Raw genomic sequence first — 23,171 nt, 5'->3', positions numbered from 1 at the left:
AACCCCCTCTACCCTCTCATCTCCCCTCCAGGGAGGAGATGCCAACATAGTCTCAAGGGTCAAACTGATCCAAGAAGCTCACTCCTCACCAGCATCCCTCTCCAACCCATTGTCCAGTCCAATCCCTGTCTGAAGAGTTGGCTTTGGGAATGGTTCCTGTCCTGGGCCAACAGAAGGTTTGGGGGCCATGACCATCAGCGTCCTTCTAGTCTCAGTCAGACCACTAAGCCTGGTCCTTTTATGAGAATTTGGGGTCTGCATCCCACTGCTCTCCTGCTCCCTCAGGGATTCTCTGTTGTGGTCCCTGTCAGGGCAGTCATCGGTTGTAGCCGGGCACCATCTAGTTCTTCTGGTCTCAAGCTAATGTAGTCTCTGGTTTATGTGGCCCTTTCTGTCTCTTGTGCTCGTAATTACCTTGTGTCCCTGGTGTTCTTCATTCTCCTTTGATCCAGGTGGGTTGAGACCGATTGATGCATCTTAGATGGCCGCTTGCTAGCGTTTAAGACCCAGATGCCTCTCTCCAAGGTGGGATGCAGAATGTTAGAAACAAGAATATTTTCAAAAGACTTGAAAACAGTATATATTTGCTTACCAACTTTCTAAGTAACTGTTTATCCATTTGTCCAGAATGAATGGTAATTTAAATTGGGCTAGTACTTTTGAATTTATTACAGTTGGATTTTCCTAGGGAGAAAGCTGACCCTCAGGGAAATAGTGCTCATCCTACAAGGTTGCTTATGGGGTTGAAGTGGACTTTACACTTGGCTTGAGAGTGATAACATTATATAAACTGTATCCTATCTCCAAATCTTACCCTTACATAGGGCTTGACTGAATTCATCCTCAGTTAGTGTTTTTCACAAACAAGAAGAAATAATCTAAAGAAATCCACTAAAAATATTCAATCTAAAATGTTTAACATAAGCAATATGTACATTTGCTCTCTGTTTTTGAAAATTTGCCAGTATTGAAGAATCACAGCAGTGTCTAAGTCTAAGTAACATCACATTATCATGCAGAATTTTTAAATATTTATTTTTGCTTTGGAAGATGTAAAGTTGTGAGAAAGGAGAGGTCAGGTTTCAGTCCTCTTAGGATGTAAAACTTACCTTTTTCCATTAAGTCCTCAAAATTCGTATTCATGATGAACTTTGGGAGCAGAATTTGGTGGTAATGGAATTGCTGTTGTTGTTATCTGCCATCAAGTCAGCTCCGATTCATTGTGACCCCATGTATGATAGAAGGAAACAGTGCCCGGTCCTGCACCATCCTAAAAGTCATTGCCGTGTTTGAGCCCGTTGTTGCAGACACTGTGTCAACCCATTTTGTTGAGGGTTTTTCTTTCTTTTCCTGACCCCTTACTTTACCGAGCATGGTGTTCTTTTTCAGGGACTGGTACCTCCTGATGACATGTCCAAAGTACATAAGACGAAGTCTTACCATGTTCCCTTCTAAGGCGCATTCTAGTCTGTACTTCTCTCAAGGCAGACTTGTTCATTCTTCTGGCAGTCCATGGTATAGTCAATATTCTTTGCCAACACCATATTTCAAGTACATCAGTTCTTCTTTGGTCTTCTTTATTTGCTGTCCAGCTTTCACATGCATATGAGGCAATTGAAAATATCATGGCTTATGTCAGGCAAACCTAAGTCCTCAAAGTGACATCTTTGCTTGTTAAACTTTAGAGAGGTCTTTTGCAGCAGATTTGCCCAGTGCGATACTTTATTTGATTTCTTGAGTGTTGCTTCCCATGGGTGTTGATTGTGCCTCCAAGTAAAATGAAATCCTTGACAACCTCAGCCTTTTCTCTGTTATCATGGCATTGCCTATTGGTCCAGTCGTGAGGAATTTTGTTTTCTTTATATTGAGGTTCAATTCTTTGTGAAGGCTGTAGTCTTTGATCCTCATCAGTAAGTATTTCAAATTCTCTTCACTTTAACCAAGCAAGGTTGTATCATCTGCATATCTCAAGCTGTTACTCTTCCTCCAATTCTGAAGGTGCGTTCTGCTTCATATAGTCCAGCTTCTTGGATTATTTGCTCAGTGTACAGACTGTGTAAGTATGATGAAAGGTACAACCCTGATGCACACTTTCTTAATTTTAAACCACACAATATCCCTTTGTTTTGTTTAAATGACTGCTTCTTAGTCTATGTACAGGTTCCACATGCATACAATTAAGTGTTCTGGAATTCCTATTCTTCGAAATGTTATCCATAATTTGTGATGATCCATGCAGTCGAATGCCTTAGCATTGTCAATAAAATGCATGTAAATATCTTTTTGGTATTCTCTGCTTTCAGCCAGGATCCATCTGACATTAGCAATAATATCCCTCATTTCACATCCTCTTGAATTTCTGAAAATTCCCTGTGGATGTACTGCTGCAACGGGTTTTGAATGATCTTCAACAAAATTTTACTTCCATGTGATATTTTTCCATATTTCCACATTCTGTTGGATCACCTTTCTTTGGAATGGGCACAAATATCAATCTCTTCCAGTTGGTTCACCAGGTAGCTGTGTGCCAGATTTCTTGGCATAGACAAGCAAGTGCTTCCAGTGCTGCATCTGTTTGTTAAAACATTTCAGTTGGTATTCTGTCAATTCCTGGAGCCTTGTTTTTTTCCCAGTGCCTTCAGTGCAGCTTGGACTTCTTCCTTCAGTACCATCAGTTCTTGATCATATGCTACCTCTTGAAATGGCTGAATGTCAACCAATTCTTTTTGGTACAGTGACTCTGTATTCCCTCCATCTTCTTTTGTTGTTTCCTGCATCACTTAATATTTTTTCTGTAGAATCCTTCAATATTGTAACTCGAGGCTTGAATTTTGATCTCTAGGGCCATGAAAATGTTGTTTGGAAGTTCTGTGGGAGGTGAGGTTTGTCCACGGCTGGGGATTCCATCTTCTTTTTTTTTTTTAATTGTCCAGCTTCTTTTAATGCTTCCAGTGTCATTCAGTGTTTTGCCCAAGAATACTTCAGTATTGCAACTTGAGGCTTGAATTTTTTCTTCAGTTCTTTCAGCTTGAGAAATGCCGAGCATGTTTTTCCCTTTCAGTTTTCTATCTCCAAGTCTGTGCACATTTCATTATAATACTTTACTTTGTCATCTCAAGTTGCCCTTTGAAACCTTCTATTCAGCTCTTTTACTTCATTATTTCTTCCTTTTGCTTTAGGTACTCTCGTTCAAGAGCAAGTTTCAGAGCCTCTTCTGACATCCATTTTGGTCTTTTCTTTCTTTCCTGTCTTTTTGATGACCTTTTGCTTTCTTCATATATGATTTCCTTGATTGTATCTCACAACTCATCTCATCTTCGGTTATTGGTGTTCAGTATGTCAAATCTGTTCTTAAGATGATATCTAAATTCAGGTGGGATATGCTCAAGGTTGTACTTTGGCTCTCATGGAGTTGTTTTAATTTTCTTCAGCTTCATCTTGAACTTGCATATGAACAATTGATGATCTGTTCTACAGTCAGCGTCTGACTTCCTTCTAACTGATGATATTGAGCTTCTCCATCATCTCTTTCCATGGATGTAGTCCATCTGGTGAGGTTCATGTATAAAGTCTTTGTTCATGTTTTTGAAAAAAGGTATTTCAATGACTAGGTTGTTTGTCTTGCAAAATTCTGTTATGCCATCCCTGGCATTGTTTCTGTCACCAGTGCCATATTTTCCAGCTATTGATTCTTTTTCTCTTTCCAGCATTCTCATTCCAATCACCAGTAGTTATCAATGCATCTTGATTGCATATTTCATCAATTTCGGACTGCATAAGTTGGTAAAAATCTTCAGTTTTTTCATCCTTGATGTTAGTGGTTGGTGCATATATTTGAATAATAATCCTATTAAGTGCTTCTCCTTGTAGGCTTATGGATAGTATCCTGTCACTGACAGCATTCTACTTCATGATAGATCTCAAAAGCTTCTTTTTATGATGAATATGATGCCATTCCTCTTCAATTTGTCATTCCTGACACAGTAGACCATATGATCGTCTGATGCAGAATGGCCAATACCAGTACATTTCAGCTCACTAATGCCTAGGACATTGATCTTTATGAGTTCCATTTCATTTTTGACAGTTTCCTATTTTCCTAGATTCATACTTTGTACATTTCACTTCTGATTACTAATGAACGTTTGCAGCTGTTTCTTCTCATTTTGAGTCTTGTCCTGTCAGCAGATGAAGGCCTTGAAAGATTTACTCCATCCACATCATTAACGTCACCTCTACTTAGAAGAGGTAGCCTTCCAACCTTCACATTCCAACCTGAGGGGCTCATCTTCTGACACTATATCAGACAATGTTCTGCTGCTATTCATAAGGTTTTCACTCTCCAGTTTTTTCAGAAGTAGACTGCTGGGTCCTTCTTTCTTGTCTGTCTTAGTCTAAAAGTTCTGAAGAAACCTGTCCACCAAGAGTGATCCTGCTGGTATTTGAAATACCAGTAGCATAGCTTCCAGCATCATACCCTGTGATGCTGGATGGAATTACAAAATTAAACATATCCATCACACTTGTACTTCTTCAGACCAACCGTACAGATTTCTTCTGGAACCCTGGATTTCACAGTTAAAAACATCAGTCACTGTACTAGGACCTAATAATAAAATAAAGAATTTTGTTGGTGGCCCAGTCAAAAAGTCAACAGCTCAAAACCACCAACTGCTCCATGGGTAAAAGATGTGGCAGTCTGCTTCCATAAAGGTTACAGCTAGGAAACCCTACGGGGAAGTTCTACTCTGTCCTATACCTGCAGGGTCACTATGAATCCGAATTGACTCGACAGTACGCAACAACAATAAAAATAATAAAATAATAATTATAAATGTCTGTGATTTTCAGTTATATCTTTGAAAACTCACAGGTAGAAGTATTTAAATTGGGTTGGTCATGGAGCAAAGAATGTTTTTATTTCATTTTTCAAGTTAAACGTTATTTGATTGATATACCTGAAAATCCAAGACATAATAAGTTTAGATGAAAATTTTCTATGTAAACTCTTTTTTATCCCTTGGTTTGGGAACAACCAGAGAGCTCGTTCTTAACGGCATTTAAAAATAATTACATTTGAGTCACGATTCTGTATAGTTTCATAAGTTTTCTATGATCATCATTTGAAAGGCCTAAGGTTAGCAAATTTTATAATACAGTTATATTTTTGTTTTATCAAAATAGCTATTTCTATGCATTGAGCCTCAGATTTCCTTTATTAACAGCCATAATAAACCAGTCTACCAAGAATTCTGATAAGTGAACCTTACCGTTTTGGGTAAAACTTCGTTCTGTTACAGTTTTACTGATGGGATGCCTCTGTTTAAGATACAGTCCATTTAAAATACGGATTTGTAATCTTGGTTGCTGTGCTGCATAACTCCAGTGGGAATCATCTCCAAGACTACACTGTGAATAGTGAATCCTCATCTCAGAAGTTGTATTCTGTGTGAATGGTGCCTTCTTTAGTGTTCAGCATAGAGGCTCTGCCTGTTAATATGGTGTGTTGTTGTTGTTAGGTGCGATTGAGTTGGTTCTCATAGCAACCCTGTACACAACAGAATGAAACGCTGCCCAGTCCTGTGCCATCCTCACAGTCGTTGTTACGCGTGAGCCCATTGTTACAGCCACTGTATGAGTCCATCTCACTGAGGGTCTTCCTCTTTTTCACGGACCCTCTACTTTACCAAGCATGATATCCTTCTCCAGGGACTGATCCTTTCTGATAACATGTCCAAAGTATGTGAGACACAGTCTCACCATCCTTGCCTCTTAGGAGCACTCTGGCTGTACTTGTTCCAAAGCGTAGATGCCCTTTGATGTTGTTTATCTTATGTGCAAGCATTTTATGTTTTATTATGGCCCTCAAGGCTTGCATATTTATAGCCTGGGTTATATCACAAATTTAATTGAAATTCATTTCTATTTTGTGATGAAAATATGATAAAATAAATAAATTTTGTTATTAAATATATATTCTACTAGCATTGAATTTGTTTATGTTAAAACCAGTGTATTTTATGAAGAGTTAGAGGACTACCCTAAAAGGAAGTCATGCAATTCAAAAATTTAGGAATTATATCAAACAGCACACTGTCCACCACCACTAGCTGCTCCCGAGTTCGTCCCGCTGTGGTGCCTCCACGTGCGTCAGAGCAGAGCTGCGCTCCACAGGGTTTTCAGTGGCTCAGGTTTCAGAAGTAGATCGCCAGGCCTTTCTTCCAAGACACCCCTGGGTGGACTTGAACCTCCAACTTTTAGATTAGTAACCAAATGTGTTAACTGTTTGCACCACCCAGGGACTGTACATTATCCATAAACAGTGTCATCTTCTCTACTTCAGTCTCTGAGGAAACCTTCTGTGCCTGTGTTACTTCATATTTGTGGATTCTCTCTCCTTGAGAACTCTAAGCCATTTCTAATACCTTCATACCCCATTATTATTAAGATTATTAAATCTTTGGAAGTTTTGGAGGGGTTGGGGGAGCCTAAACTGCTCAGCTTACCCAGCTGTTTTAGGTTGCTACATAGTGTTGTGTGAAGGTGATCTGGGTTTCCATCGACCCTGACCCAGAATTGAGACTATTAATAGGTAAGATTTATTGAGGACTCACTATGTGTCTGGCACTGTTCTACACACATTACACTCAGAGGTCCATGAAGGTAGGTACTACTGTTATCCACACTTGATGACAGTGTATAGAGGCTCAGAGCTAACAGTGAGGGAGCTGGGATTTGAATCCAGGTGGTCTGGCCCCAAAGCCCAATTTCTCCGTCTCCCTATTACACTGCCGTAACCACATTACGTTGAACCACATAAAATTGTCATTTTGTGGGTCATACACAGTTGGCAATTTTGTATGATTCAACCTCGGCTGTTTGCAAATTCTATCCTTCAGGTCCTTCTCCTAAGTGTTATTTATCACCCTCTATGTACTTTATGTACCTTATGTACCTGGCATAGGAGTGGGGAATAACCAAGAAACAAAGTAAATGGACTATACCCTGGAGGACTTTATACTGAACATTTTGAAACTGCATTGTACGAAGAAGCATCTATGATTTTCTTCTGGAGTTTCTATTTTATACAATATGGTACTTTGGACTCTGGGGGGCAGTTCTACTCTGTCCTGTAGGGTCACTAGGAGTCAGAATCTACTCTAAGACAGCAATTTTTTTTTTTTTTTTTTTAAGACTCAGTGGTTAGAGAGATACAGAGTGTCTAAGCTTTCACCAGTGTATTCCTTAGGGCTGTCTGGTTGCAAATTCGAGAAACCACCTCCATCCTGCTGACTTATGCCAAGTTCACACCTGAAGCTCTCCAGTGCAGTATCCACTTTCAAAACTGAAGGGGGTAATTTTGAAATCGGAGGGTGCATCGTAAGCAGTGGTCAAGTCGGCTAGCCTGTTTATGTAATTTATAAAATTCAGTTTATTAAGTAAACTTAATCTTAAAAAATGAAGTGTTACAGAATAGTTCTAATATGATGGCCAGCACATAAGTAAGATTTGATTTTCAATACTAAGGTAACTATTTAGCCCTACTAGTTGCTTTTACTGAGAAAGCCTTTTCCATCAGTTTATATATTAGAATGCTTATACTATTTCTCATTTTTCCCTCACTTAAAAAATTGCGTATTTCATGATTCAAGTCAATAAAGGCTTTGTAACAAGAGTGGCACTTTAACTCCGTCTAACTTGAGTTTCTCTTTTTCCTGACTTTTTAGTATTTTCTCATTCTGTAGGTAGTAATAGTCGTAAGGTCTATCAGAGAAAACAAAAATTCACGCTAAACGTAATGAACATCTTTATTTGAATCCTGCTCAGTTGCCATGTGGTAAGACTTTGAAGCTTGACAAAATCAATAGGATTCTGAAAGTCACGAATCAGTCACGTGTTGCCTGTTCATTTTCACGAGTGTTTTTGTTTTGCGTGTTTTAGGTGTTCCAACTCCAAGCCAAGAAATCCTACGGCACACCCTGAACACGCTGGTACGGGAGAGGAAAATCTACCCAACTCCAGATGGCTATTTCATTGTGACCCCACAGACGTATTTCATAACTCCTTCCCTCATAAGAACTAACAGTAAATGGTACCATTTGGATGAGAGGATACCTGACAGGTCTCAGTGTACCTCTCCACAAGCCGGAACCCTAACGCCCTCTGCCTCAGGCTGTGTCAGGGAAAGAACCTTGCCCAGAAACCACTGCGACTCTTGCCATTGCTGTAGAGAAGACATGCACAGCATGCAGGCGTCCACTCTGCAGAGGAAGCCCGCCAAGGACTGCAAAGACCCCTACTGCCCTCCTTCGCTATGTCAGGTGCCACCCACTGAAAAGAGCAAAAGTACTGTAAATTTTTCTTACAAGACAGAAACTCTCTCAAAGCCTAAAGATACCGAAAAACAGTCAAAGAAATTTGGCTTGAAGTTATTCCGGCTAAGTTTTAAAAAGGACAAGACCAAACAGCTGGCCAATTTTTCTGCCCAGTTTCCTCCTGAAGAGTGGCCCTTAAGAGATGAGGACATGCCGACGACCATCCCGAGGGAGGTGGAAATGGAGATTATCAGGCGCATTAACCCAGACTTGACTGTGGAGAATGTCATGAGGCACACTGCACTAATGAAGAAACTTGAAGAAGAAAAAGCACACAGGAGTAAAGCTGGGTCCTCTGCCCACCACAGCGGGCGAAGTAAAAAGAGTAGGACTCATCGGAAGTCCCACGGAAAATCTCGGTCACACAGCAAGACACGCGTGTCTAAAGGAGACCCTTCAGATGGCTCTCGTCTGGATATCCCAGGAGAAAGAGAGTATGAGTTTTGTGACCCTCTTGCCAGGGCGCCCAGGGAGGGCTGCTTCGTCATTGAACACAAAGGAGATAACTTTATCATGCACAGCAGCACAAACATGATTGAGTCCCATTTTCCCATGACGCCAGAATGGGATGTATCCGGTGAACTGGCCAAAAGGAGGACTGAGATGCCTTTTCCTGAACCTTCCAGGGGAAGCTCCCACTCTAAAGTACATCGAAGCCACAGCCATACCCAGGATCGAAGGTCCAGGAATGAGAGATCCAGCAAAGCCAAGGAGAGGTCCAGATCAATGGAGAACTCCAAAGGCCCTCTGGGGACACCTGAAGACGCGGCTGAAGGCTGCAGCCAAGACAACCAAATGCCCAGCCAATCCTACGCTGACGACAGTACCTTAAGGCCTGCACAGACTGCCACTCATCAAAGGGCTCACCTTCCATCCACAAGCTATAAAGAGGTGTGTATTCCAGAAATAGTCAGTGGCAGCAAGGAACCTTCCAGTGCTTGTAGCCTTTTGGAGCAAGGCAAACCACTAGAGAGTTTTCCATCCTATGGTGAACTCAACTCTTGTCCGACAAAGGCGGCCACAGACGACTATTTCCAGTGCAACACCTCAAGCGAGACCGTGCTCACGGCACCATCACCCCTGGGGAAGAATAAGGAAGACCATGACACACTGACCCTGGCGGAAGGGGTGAAGAAGCTGCCTCTGTCTGATCGGCAGGCCCCCCATTCCTCTAGGGAGCCTGTGGGGCACAAGGAGGAGTCACCAAAGGGGCCAGGTGGAGGCCCAGCAGCTTCAGGCTCAGTGGCTGAAGGGATTGCCAATGGGCGCCTCATCCAGCACCACAGTGCGGAGCTCAGCAGCCTGGACAAGAGGAAAGAGATATTCAGCAAAGACACACTGTTCAAACCTCTTCACAGCACCCTTTCTGTAAACAGCTATCACAAATCCAGCCTGTCCCTCCTCAAATCTCACCCGAAGACACCTGCTGACACACTGCCAGGCCGATGTGAGAAACCCGAGCCGTCCCTGGGGCCCTCAGCCGCACAGGCCCTGCCGGCCTCCCAGCGCCAGCAGGAGTCAGCAGGCAACCAGGAAGCCTCTTTTGACTACTACAATGTCTCTGATGACGACGACTCTGAGGATGGGGCAAACAAAAACACCGAGGAGGAGAAGAACAGAGATGACGTGGGCACCATGCAGTGGCTCCTGGAACGGGAGAAGGAAAGGGACTTGCAGAGGAAATTTGAGAAAAACCTCACCCTCCTGGCCCCGAAAGAAACCGACAGCAGCAGCAGCCAGAGAGCCACTCACTCAGCACGGCTGGACAGCATGGACAGCAGCAGCATCACTGTGGACAGCGGGTTCAACTCCCCACGGTAGGGACCTGTCTCTGCAGCCCACACACTGGGCCGGGCCTCTGCACGCCCCCCCACACACACAGGATGAGCCTCTGCGCGCCCCCCCCACACACACAGGACACACACACAGGGATGAGCCTTTGCACGCGTGCGCACACACACAGCCAGGCCTCTGCGCGCCCACACACACACAGGGATGAGCCTGTGCACACCCACACACACACACGGCCGGGCCTCTGCGCGCCCCCCCCACACACACACAGGATGAGCCTCTGCGCGCCCCCCCCCACACACAGGGCACACACACAGGGATGAGCCTTTGCACGCGTGTGCACACACACAGCCAGGCCTCTGCGCGCCCACACACACACAGGGATGAGCCTGTGCACACCCACACACACACACGGCCGGGCCTCTGCGCGCCCCCCCACACACACACACAGGATGAGCCTCTGCGCGCCCCCCCCCACACACAGGACACACACACAGGGATGAGCCTTTGCACGCGTGCGCACACACACGGCCAGGCCTCTGCGCGCCCACACACACACAGGGATGAACCTGTGCACACCCACACACACACACGGCCAGGCCTCTGTGCGCCCACGCACACACAGGGATGAGCCTATGCGCGCCCCCCCACACACACAGGACACACACACAGGGATGAGCCTTTGCACGCGTGCGCACACACACAGCCAGGCCTCTGCGCGCCCACACACACACAGGGATGAGCCTCTGCACACCCACACACACACACACGGCCGGGCCTCTGCGCGCCCACGCACACACGCACACACAGGGATGAGCCTATGCGCGCCCCCCACACACACACAGGGATGAGCCTCTGTGCCCACACACACGCGTGCGCACACGGCCAGGCCTCTGTGCACCCACACACACACATACAGGGATGAGCCTCTGCACACACACACATGCACAGCTGGGCCTCTGAGTGCCCACACACACAGACACGCACACAGACACGCACACACACACGGCCGGGCCTCTGCACGCCCTTGCCACACACACACAGGGATGAGCCTCTGCGCGCGTGCACACACACGCACACACACACAGGGCCAGGCCTCTGCACGCCCACACACACGGGGATGAGCCTCTGCACACCCCCCCACACACACAGGGATGAGCCTCTGCACGCCCACACACACACACGGCCGGGCCTCTGCACACCCACACACACACATACAGGGATGAGCCTCTGAGTGCCCACACACACAGACACACACACACACAAAGGGCTGGGCCTCTGTGCACCTGCACACACAGACGCACAGGGCCAGGCCTTTCCATGGCCACACACACACAGGGCTGAGCCTCTGAGTGCCCATACACACATATAGGGCCAGGCCTCTGTGCACCAAAACACCTATATAGGTCTGGGCCTCTGCACGCCCACACATACACACATACACATAGGGCCAGGCCTCTGCATGCCCAGACACGTACACACACACACACATACATAAGGCTGGGCCCTTGTGGGCCCACACGCACACACAGGGCCGGGCCTCTGCGCACCCACACACACCATACACACACAGGGCTGGGCCTCTGCTCACCCACACGCACCACGCACACACAGGACTGGGCCTCTGCATGCCCATGCACACACATACACACGCACGGGGCGGGGCCTCTGCGCACGCCCCCCCGCCCCCACACACACACAGGGCCAGGCCTCTGCATGCCCCCCCCCCCACACACGCAGGGCCAGGCCTCTGCATGCCCCCCCCACACACGCACAGGGCCGGGCCTCTGCATGCCTACACACACACACAGGGCCGGGCTTCTGCGCGCCCACACACACCAGACACACATACACAGGGCCAGGTCTCTGCATGCTCCCCCCCGACGCGCGCGCGCGCACACACACACACACACACTAGGCCAGGCCTAGAAAGATCACCAGGGAAGGTCCAGGCATCACAGCCTCAGTGCTGCGAGTGAGGGTTACACACTGTGCAAGCTGCGTTGTTAACAACCTGTTTCTGACTTCTTTTTCAGGAATTGAAAAAAATGTTTCTGCAGCTGTAGAGATCACCAATCTGGACTGGTGGGTTGGCTCCTTCCCTCACACTCACATCAGTCCTAAGACCAGTTGTTTCCCAGTATCTGCCCCACGTTCCCATTGGCACCATGCTCATGTGAACCCCAAACCAGTTTCTGTGGAGCCGACCCCAGCTCACGGCCACCCCGTGTGTCACAGTAGAGCTGTGCTCCCTCAGGTCTTCAGTGGGTCGTGTTTTGGACGTAGATCACCAGTCCTTTCTTCTAAGGCTTCTCTGGGTGGCCTCGAACCACCAACCTCTCTGTTAGCAGCTGAGCACAATAACCGTTTACCTCACCCAGGACTTCATGCTCGTGTGGAAAGGGGTGTTTAAGTCCTTCAAAAATAGTAACTTTTTGAGTAGAATGAGTAGTAGTCAGTGGCGGATAGGGGACTGGAAGCAGATGGATTGACTCTAGGGTGGTGGTCCCTCTAGCCAGAATACAATAACAGATCTCAAAACCTTTTCAGCGGGTCTGGAAGTTTGCTGCTAATTTAATCTCTGCTTTTGGTGTGGCCAGCCCTCTTGCGTACCTTCCTCTCACTGCTTGCATGTCTGTGGAGACATGGAACCTTGTTCCCTCACAGAAAGTCTAGGGGGCTGTGCCCTTTTTCTTCTCCTGCTGCAGAACTGATACGATCCACCTAAGTGCTATAATCCCTCCAGTTGAAGTCCCTTCTTTTTAGTAAAATAAAAATAATTCCTGTTGAGTCAACGCCGATTCATGGCAACCCCGTGTGTGTCAGAGTACAACTGAGCCCCATAGGGTTTTCAATGGCTGATTTTTTGGAAGTAGACTAGCCAGGCCTTTCTTCCGAGGTGCCTTTGAGTGGACCTCTAACCTATTGGTTAACAGCCACGTGCGTTAACCATTTTCACCACCCAGAACTCCTTTTTGGTAAAAAAGACCAAAACCAGACCTATTGCCGTTAAGTCGATTTCTACTGATAGTGACCTCATAGGACAGAGTAGAACCGCCCCATAGGGTTTCTAAGGAGCACCTCGTGGATCTGAACTGCCGACCTTTTGGTTAGCAGCCGAACTCCTAATCACTAAGCCACCAGGGCTTCCAAAGCGTAAAAAAAGATGGTGGTAATTCAGTAAAGGGTTGACAGCTGAGAGTATGTAACGGCCAGTGTTCGTGTCCAAAGCACTGAAGTCGTTCAGGGCTTAAGAAAGCAAACGAGTCTGTGCCGCTTCCTCTTCTCTACCTAACTCTTTCTTCACCTCAGTGAGCAACTTGGGACCTAATTCTCCTTTTAAATTCTACTCCAGATTGGTGACTCTGGGATGCAGAAATAACTGTTCACATTTTTCTTCAGCTGTGATTCCCAACTTCACAATACTTATAATTTTAACAACTCCTCAAATAGAACTGTGTATTTGATATATTTTTTAATTATTAAGAATTAAAATTGATTCTATCACGATCATTTTACTATGTCTCTAGATAATTTTGGAAAAGAGAATCACAAAAATCAGGACTGGGAATCACTATCCTGTTTGTCCAATATTACCCATTACGGTCGAGTCGACTCTGACTCATAGTGACCCTGTAGGACAGAGTAGAACTGTCCCGTAGGGTTTCCAAGGCTGTAACCTTTACAGAAGCAGATTGCCAGATCTGTCCCCCATGGAGCAGCTGGTGGGTTTGAACCACCAACCTTTTGGTTAGCAGACAATCGCCTAACTGTTAACAGGGCTCCTGTTGTCCAATATCAGGCCTTTGTTATTTCTTAGAGAACTAGTTCTTGATCAGCAGCACTGTTTTTTTGGCCATATTTTTCATTTTGCAAAGTTAATGCTTGTATGGAAGTGTGATGTCTAAGACAGACCTCAGAGATGGTACTGATTAAAGTGGCTGGGAGACCAGGAGCACCAGGTCTCCTCTGCCTGTCCCTCGAGGAGCCCTGTGAGACCTCAGGGAACCATGGCACTCAGTTGGAAAGCTACTGGCCTGTTAGTGACTTTTCTAAGAAATAATTTTGGGCTGAATTTTTATCCTAAATCAAATCTTAATTTATTTTCTGTATCTTTTCTCTTTCCCTGCTCTAATATTACCTTCCTCTTCAATTCCTAGTAGTGGATACCAGATGAGTATAACTGAAGATCTGTAATGCATGCTTACATTTCAGAACCCTAACTTATGAAGGGTATAGTTTACCTGTACCTTTGTGTTCTCCTGTTTCTTAATTACAGACTCCACCTGCCTAATGCTAATACCACAGTTTCAAGCCCTTCACATTGCCCTCTGGGCCCATGGATTTCCACTGGGGGAAAGCTGCAGTACCCCAGAGGTTGTTGCTAAGATGGTGGGAGTAGTTGAATGGGTTCTAACTCAAAAACCTACCCACCTCATAATATTGAAAGTTTTTTTTTGTCTGTTTTTGGTAAATCAGGAGAGCTATTCATGAAGGAGTTGAACCAGTATCTCCAAGGAATATATTTTATTATCTCTAAATTTGGGGTGTTGGATAAAGAATTTATGATTGGAATTATTTCTTGAAGTGGCAGTGAGTTTATTTTTATTTCCTTAATACTGTTAAGTTAAATGTCTTGTCATGGTAGTAGGTAAGATCATTCTCAGGAGGCAGGCTTTGCATGACAGCCAAGCCTCTGTCCCCTAATTAGGTAGGATTTTTTTGCTACAGAAAGATATAGATCACCTGTAAATTTTATGCAGCTGGAGAATCTACAGAACAAGCCCTAATTTTACTCCTTTCTCATGGTAGTATCCGTTAGTTAGAAGCCAGGTGATGAGCTTATTTTCTATAAAAACAAACCCAGTGCCGTAGAGTCGATTCCGACTCATAGCGACCCTATACGACAGAGTAGAGCTGCCCTATAGAGTTTCCAAGGAGCACCTGACAGATTCAAACTGCCGACCCTTTGGTTAGGAGCTGTAGCACTTAACCACTACGCCACCAGGGTTTCCTTATTTTCTATACATCTCAATAAATAAGTTGCCTTTGTGATGCAGGAGAATGGTCTGTGAAGGGGGCTTTTATTCTCCAGCCTGGGGAGCATTCAAGCCAGATAGCACTCTCGTGCCAGTGCCTCTCCATTGCTGTGAGCTGGAAATCTTATGCGGGCCATTTATTCAGATCTTACCATAAATATTCACTGAGCTACCAACCCAGCTAAAACAAAAGACCAAAAAAGTGATCCTTGCACTCCAAGGTTTCAGTGTTGGCTCAGAAGGCATGTTCAGCTACATCTCCAAAATCCCTTAGTCCCTTCTGTAGAGGATTAAATGTTACTGAGAAGGGAAAGAGGTAGGAGCTTGAACTATTCTGTAAGACCTAACGTTAAGAAGAGAGTGAAAAATCTTGTTATGCAAAGCCTGCATTCCAAACCTCAGGCCCCAAACTGGCTGATAAAGCCAGTGTGCAGACCCAGGGGCAGAGGCTGCGAGGGCTGTGCAGCACGTGGTGAGCATGTGCCCCAGAAGTGTGGGCCAGGGAACACGTGTGTGCGGAAGGATGGACAGCTGAGCTGCTGGCTCGCTCTTCTATCAATAAAGTCCTGAAACCATTAGCTCGCTTTTAAAATATAAAGTAACAACTTTTAAATTTGAGAAATATTTCTACTGCTGACATTCCCATCTCCGTTAACCTTTCCATCATCGTATCCAGAGCCCTTGATATTAACGTCACTGACTTTACTCATTATTACAACAATAATGAGATACATGTTACAGGAGAAACTGGGGTACTGTGCATATTTATCACTATGGATTTGTCTGTCCAAGGTGGCCAAGGACTCCTACAGCCCAGACAGCTCCCTACTTAGATGGTCTGTTGTAATATGTGTTTACAGTACCTGGCACAGTACCTGGCATACAGCAAGTACTCAATAAATGTTAATCCCATGCCTCAAAAGCTGATTTAAAAGTGGGTCCTTTGGAACTTAAAATGCATTTTCTCATGGAAAAGATGTGAAGCCAACTTACAGTGGCCACTCAATTCCCTGTGTACCAGATACATAGAGAAAACAATTGCAGTTCTCTAGGCAATACAGATTCTCCATCTGTGCTTGTTTATTCTTTACAGTCACTCTGTGAGCAGGTAAATAATCATAATTATCCCATTTTAGAGATGAGAAAGTCAAGTACTGTGAGACCATGATTACCAGTGAAACTGAAGGCGTGCGTCACGAAATCGCATTGCCCTTCCTCCTCTGTCCACTCACCTCATGCTCACGTGTAGCCCTGGCAGGCCACTGATGGGTTTTCCTGGGGAAGGTGGTAAGGCAGGTAAGTAGTAAAGTCTAGCGGTTTTCATCATTCTTGAGATGACGTTCTGGAGATTCTTTAGGTATGCTATATGTAGCGTGCGCATAAACAGAGGGGAGCATTGACTGTCTCTACAGATGGAAAGGGGCCCTACTTCTGGAGGTACCCTCTGCCTTCAAGAAACGATCACTTGTCTTTAGTCAGAGTGAAATGCCCTCTTAGGAAGGGCTGCCCAAGGTTTCACCTTAGGATGGGAGGAGAGGAAGCAAGGTTGCCTTTGACCTATTGACCGGCTTTAGCAGGTTTAAATTGGTTATGGGGACTGACTCTCATAGAATACTTTATAAACCCTGAATGTTTTGAGCATGGGTGTGGCTTCTTCAATCTCTGTGTAAGCTAATAAATGAGTTATTACCATTTTGGGGACCTTGAACATGAAATTCATTCAGTTTCCCTCAATCAGCCCAAGTAATCTTATTTCTGCTATTGTCCTGTACATTTGAAATGTTAAATGTTTTAAATCTCTTGGAACAATAAAATCAGATATTTCTAGCTTAGAGAAATTGAGATAATAAAGCTTTCTAATCACCTCTAGTCCATAAGAATCCTTTAAGGAGAGAAACTATTTTCTACCAACAGGGGAAATGAATGGAGAAAAGCTAAAGTTCTTTATCTGCTATATACTTTAACTAAAGTATTATAATTCAAAACAGAGGATGAAGTGTTTCAAAAGAATGTTATTTCCATGAGTGCTGCAAATTAGCTAGGGGCATTCTTGAAGACCGCCAGAGTCAAAATCTGCTAATCAAGGATGAAAACAGAATAATTGGAATAAGATTATTGAGCTTATTCAGGAACAGCTTTGCCAATGAATTTCCAGGCTGAAATGAAGCCATTACATATATACATTTATGAGTATCTGTTTTTAAAACTAATATATTAGCTATCTATCACATAGAATTTTGTAGTAGTTTCCATGAATGTGAAGAGAGGGGGGAACGTTGCAAAGTGCGTTTAGCCGTCCATAAACTCTTTCTTCATTGAGGGTAAGGTGTTGGTGTCTGTGAGAGCTTCTGGAGCCCGTGTTGGAGGAACGTATGTGAATAATCAGGTCGAGATGGTATACTGATAGGATGTTATGAACCAACAGAGGAAATCCGTTAGCTACATCATTGGCTCGTCCTTTGGTGCTCCGTATATAACTATTTATGTTAAAAACAAAACAAACCCTTTTTACTCTTTTAGTACTCGAGAGAGCCTGGCTTCCAACACTTCCAGCATTGTTGAAAGTAACCGACGGCAGAATCCTGCTTTGAGTCCGGCCCATGGTGGAGCTGGCCCAGCCTTCAACTTCCGAGCAAGTACGGACCCCCCAACAAATGAAGCTGAGAAATTACAGAAACCTTCCAACTGCTTGCAAGCTTCTGTTACTAGTGTGTGATAGTCCTTCTGCCTCAGACCTTCTGTCTCGTTCGATACAGCCAAGTTTACGTCACTGGGACTGATGTTTACATCTTTGGAAAGACAAGCATCTCAACCACAGTTTTTGTGTTTACTTAAACTGTGCTGCTAAGTAGGCTAGAGCAAAAAAAAAAAAAAAATCCAACAAAAATATTTCAGAGTATTGCTTTTCACATTTATGGCTCTGTAGCAGCAGATAGCAGTAGGGTGATCTGTACACTCGGTGTCACTAATGGTAACCGAGCACACACAGGAAGTCTAGACACTGTAAGTGTACCAAGCATTTCAATGTCACGCAGTTACCAGCTCCATTTTAAAATGTCACAGATATGTGTTGCTCCCAGTCTGTGGTTAAATGGTGCCACAGAACTGATCCTTGACACTTTCGAAAAACAAACAAAAAACTAAGCCGCCATAAAATGTAAAATGCAAGTGTCCACCTGGAAGGAAACCGATGCCAAACTGCCCAGAAGGGACCTGCCCTTTGTGTGTGAGTCGTTGATGCAGCAGTCATTTTCACTGTGAGTTTCGTGACACTGGTTTGCAGGAGCCCACAGAAGCGTGTCAGAAGGGGTCGTGATAGAAATACTGGGCGTGTTTATTCTTGGGGTTTGTTTTCAAGTGTATCAGATGCTTGTCTGATTTTTACCTTCCATAGTCACAGACAGGAATATAGGCCTTTGAATCTGAAGTGGATAAAGGAAGGGAGTTCCCAACCGGGCTGGGTCGCAGTACAAGGGATGGGAGAGGTAATGTGGACTTTTAAAAGGTATTCATCAATATTTAAGGAAGATAATTTCCTCCTTGTGACACTTACGATGATCCTAACTTGCTATCATAGATACAGTAATTAGTTTGTTTAAAAGCAAAATGTTCTTTGTGATACAAACGAAGAGTATGGCCTGAGGATGTTATTCTTTCTAATGGAAGGACGTAAATCTATTTTATGTAGTTTTAAATAGAGTGCCTAAATTAGGCTGTGGGAGATCATTTTTAGCGGTTATAGGAAAGAGCAAATTTAGGGAGAGTTGCACTTCAGGCCTTTTATTCCTGGGAAGATATCTACAGAGAAAAGTTGAAAATACTTTTTGATTAGAAATATCCATGTGCCCATGTAATTCACAACAGAACGCGCCCATTCTGCAAGTGTGGAACAGTCATAATTTGTACTCCCCTAAAATTTACCAGAGTGACAATTACGCATACATGAACTGTGCCAGAGTAATGTTTGCAGGTATTTTGTACCAAGTTCAAGAGGCATTTCTAGGTGGAAGTACCTTTGTTAGCCCAGCTTATTTCAAGGTGGTTGGTTAACATTTTGCTTTGGTTTACAACGTCATGTTGAATACAGAGACGACTCTCAGCAGAAAAGGGGTTACAAATAATCAGTTTTACACCTTATAGGAAAGAAGATATTTCCAAGTTCCTATGTTTTATTAAAAAAAAAAAAATCGACTCTACGGCAGTGGGTGGGTTATGTTTTATTTTACGAGCGCAATGGAATAAATCTGTAGGGAATGTAAAAGTTTTTGCAGAAGGGTTAGATATGACACAAGTGAATGGACTGACGTAAAGTTTTACTTAGTTTAGAGTCATGTGATATTTGGAGCCATAAACCATAAAATATATATCCAAAAATAAATATAAAATATTTTCAACCCAGATTTCAGTAATTGGCATAGAATTTGTGAAACACTTCCGCTTCGTTATTAGGTTTAATCACTAGAAATCTGTTGAAGAATGCAGTCATATATGTAGTTGGATATAATTTTTGGATTTAAAAAATAGAGGGACTTCTCGAAACGTTCGGATGCTCCCTCGTGCTTTTTCAGATATTTGGAAGTTGTCCTTCAAATTGGACTCCTCAATTTTAGCATATTTCTGTTTGTTTTGCTTTTCTTGCACTTGTGAGTGTGCTTGAAGGAAACTTAAGCCCTTTTCTGAGTAAGCTCCCACACCATTTAAATGCTGAATCAGTTGGGTTTCAATCTCATGTCTTATTTCCTCCAAGGCATGCCTTGATTGCTCAGAAATGCATTGTCTGTCTCGTGGCTTAAATCCATCCAGAAGGAACGATGATGATCCAATAAACTCCAGAATCTCTTTCTTTGGGGAGCTGTATACCATACGGTTACTAAATTTTTCAGTCCAAATTCATTTTCCCAAAAACCTACTCTCAAGTTTTTATCATACTATCAGTTCATAAACAATATAACCATTGAAACAATCCATCAGCCTCTAGTTGATCCTCTGAAAGTAGCCATGATAATAAAAAGCTGTATGAACAGGAAAGCATTTCCCTTAAGAGAAGCTTTAAAATATAAATTTACCAATATTTCAGAAGAAACAGGTTTACAGAAGACATTATTCAAATTAAATATGTATACTATTTGCCTGATGCGGTAGGGTACCTGAATTTTTTTTTTTAATCTCCCTTAGACCAGCAGCCATTGTCCTGGACATGATGGATTTTAAAGATGATACAGTGTAAGCAGACGTTTCATGTAAGAACATTCTGGTCTGAGTCTAATTGGGACTTTTGAATGGGGAAGGAGTGGTGGCGGGAAGCGCATTCTAAATGCAATCCACGCTGGTCTGCCTCAGGCCCTCTTCCAGAGCGCTGCTCCGACATCCTCCTCCCACGTGTGAATTCAGCTGCTCATCTAGTCTCCGCTTAGAGTTTACCAACGGAAAGGTTTACAAATCTGAGTTGGGTTGAATCTCTGCATAGTGTTCAACTTTAAAGGGTCAACACATCTGTCGGCATTTTGCACACCTATGTATTATTATGATACAGCATATTACTTTATGGTAATTTTTATTTTTACATATAACTACCTCCATAAATTTAATGAAATGGCAGCAGTGCGTTAAAGTGTATTGTTAAGAAAAGCAAAGTTTAAAACTTGCTTAAACATTAGGCCATGGTGTTCTGTGTGTGTTGGATTGCAGTGTGGTCTCGTGACTTTCCTCGCTGTGGTTTGTCTTCACAGCATCATTTGGCTTCAGATGTAATCCTGTCTCTCCTCCCTTCCTGATAAAAGCGCCCTTGATTCTGTGAATGAAAGGAAGTCTGAAATTCTTGTCTTTTTCCCCCCCATCCCTGCCAAAAGTTCTCTCTGGCAGAGTCAATTGGTAAACGTAACTCAGCAAGCTATTTACTCCTATAAAAATCTGATTCGATTTCTAGTTTTTCAGTAACAGGAGACACACAAGAAATTTGGATTGCCAACTTTGAAGCACTTTGGACCTCTCTGCCTTCACTTGCATGCTACCATATTGAGCCCAAACTTCATTTTAATTAAAAGAGCTGTGCCGTGTTTTCCACGACCTCTGTTAAATACCTTGTATTCCATTTTATATATTTTGCACATCTCAGGGGACCTTAATGAGCATATGATGGGGGAGGGTGGCATCAAACAGAGAAAACAAGGAGACGTGCTGAGAGGGGACTGCCTGGATGGAAGTACCTGCTTCTCTGATGATGTGAGACTCAAGCTCAGGAAGCCTAAACCGAAAGTTAATCTGCAGTAACAATGATCTGAACACCGGCTGTTCCCAAATATCTTTTTTCACATCCCAGCCAGCATTTCTAAAATGTAAATTATATTGTAGTCGCCACGGGGAGAAGAAACCTGTTCAATGAAAACAGAAGTGTTCCTTGGTAAGGTTGGCACAGCTCTGCAAAATTCTACCTGGGTAAACCACTTATCACCACAAAGTGTACTTGAAAATAAGGTTTTTAAATTATAGGCATATCAGTAAAATAGTGACCATTTTTTGAAGTCTCACCATTTTTAACATGATCAGTATTTGGAGTTTGATTAAAAACCAACAACAACCAGGAATGACTTTGCACAGCTCATTTTGGGATCTCAAAGCGCTTCCAAAGCATTCAGATTCACAAATAATGAACAAAGCAGATCACGTTTGTAATACCCGTACTTGAATAATCAGAAGGACTGACTTACCATTACCTAGAAACACAGTGGCAGCTATCAATGATCTATTTTCTATCTGTTTGATAGACCATCATGACAAATCACTAAATACAATGCTATTTTTCTGATGTGTGCTAATAAAGTCAAAGAAAACAAATACAACCTTACACTTTGTCCATCTTCATTCAAAACTTTCAGGGTGTTTGGAATTTCACGCCTCAGCACACCTTACAGGTACCAGCTGATCGGGGGGAGATGAACACACCCACCCAAATGCCATTGCAGTCAGAGGTAGAACTAGACCAGCACCCTTGTTTTCAGGTTCATGTTGTGCTTCTGTAATTCTTGTGCTAAAACATGACTGCTACTGGCAGTGGAAGGTGCTGAAACAAATTTTAATTAAAAACTTTATCAAGTACTCTTCACAGCGCTCTTTGGCACAACAGAAAGTATAATATATTGCGCCCTTCTATGGAGCCCTGGTGGCACAGTGGTTTAGAGCTCAGCTGCTAACCAAAAGGTCGCAGTTTGAATCCACCGGCCGCTCCTCGGAAACCCTATGGGGCAGTTCTACCCTGTCCTGTAGGGTTGCTATGAATTGGAATTGACAGCATGGGTTTGAGTTTTCTGGTGGTTGGTTTTGGAGGATTTCTGAGGGAGATGATCTAGTCGAAGTGTTTTCTCAAATTAGGGAGATCTAAGTTCCTTGCCAACCTCTGTTACCACAGGCCAGCCACATGGCCAGCTAACTGTGTCACACCACAGAGGACCCAAGCAGGAGTGTTCCCTCTCCCCTTTTGCCCCCCCAGCACAGTCCTGCCCACTGGCAAGGGCAACCAGCACTCTCTGTACGTGCTTTGGGCTTGGGGAAACTAGAACACACTAAAAATGAACACCACAGCCGTCAAAAACATTGTCTTGCTTTGGATTAGGAAAATACGGGCAGGAAAGAGATTACTGTTGGTCCTGTCTTTGCCAAGTAAAAGAATCAGCTGTCACTCCATCCCTCTCCCAGAGGTTTTATTAGATTAAGAATGCATTCAACATTTTCCTATAGATTTTTATTTAAAAGACTTATATATACAAAAAAAATCCATTATTGAATTTCTTGGGGCATTTGACACAGATGTTGGTATGCGCCCTGTTGACTTTGTGTGTTAGCAGCAGCACCCCAGAGAGAAGGTCTCCCCCAATTGCGCTCTAACATAGACTCCGTGTTTTTACAGTTGTTCTGTGACTCACGGTTGATGGTTTGCAAGATTCAGAATTCTAGAAGGCTCCAAAGAGAC

General features: G+C 43.7%; 1 protein-coding gene across 1 annotated transcript in view; it reads left to right on the top strand.

The window, feature by feature from the left end:
• Positions 1-18,075, top strand: part of STOX2 (storkhead box 2) — a 176,268-nt gene extending 158,193 nt beyond the window's left edge. Inside the window, exons 3-4 of the mRNA XM_003415832.4 lie at positions 7,942-10,192; positions 17,726-18,075. Of these exons, the coding sequence (XP_003415880.2) occupies positions 7,942-10,192; positions 17,726-17,921 (2,447 nt within the window). The 3' untranslated portion in view covers positions 17,922-18,075. The remainder of the gene's footprint in view (positions 1-7,941; positions 10,193-17,725) is intronic.
• Positions 18,076-23,171: the final 5,096 nt, after the last annotated feature.

The sequence above is a fragment of the Loxodonta africana genome, chromosome 21 (genome assembly GCF_030014295.1).
Source record: "Loxodonta africana isolate mLoxAfr1 chromosome 21, mLoxAfr1.hap2, whole genome shotgun sequence".
Lineage (NCBI taxonomy): Eukaryota > Metazoa > Chordata > Mammalia > Proboscidea > Elephantidae > Loxodonta > Loxodonta africana.
Note: the sequence above shows the minus strand (reverse complement) of the source record. Positions and strands in the feature narration are given on the sequence as shown.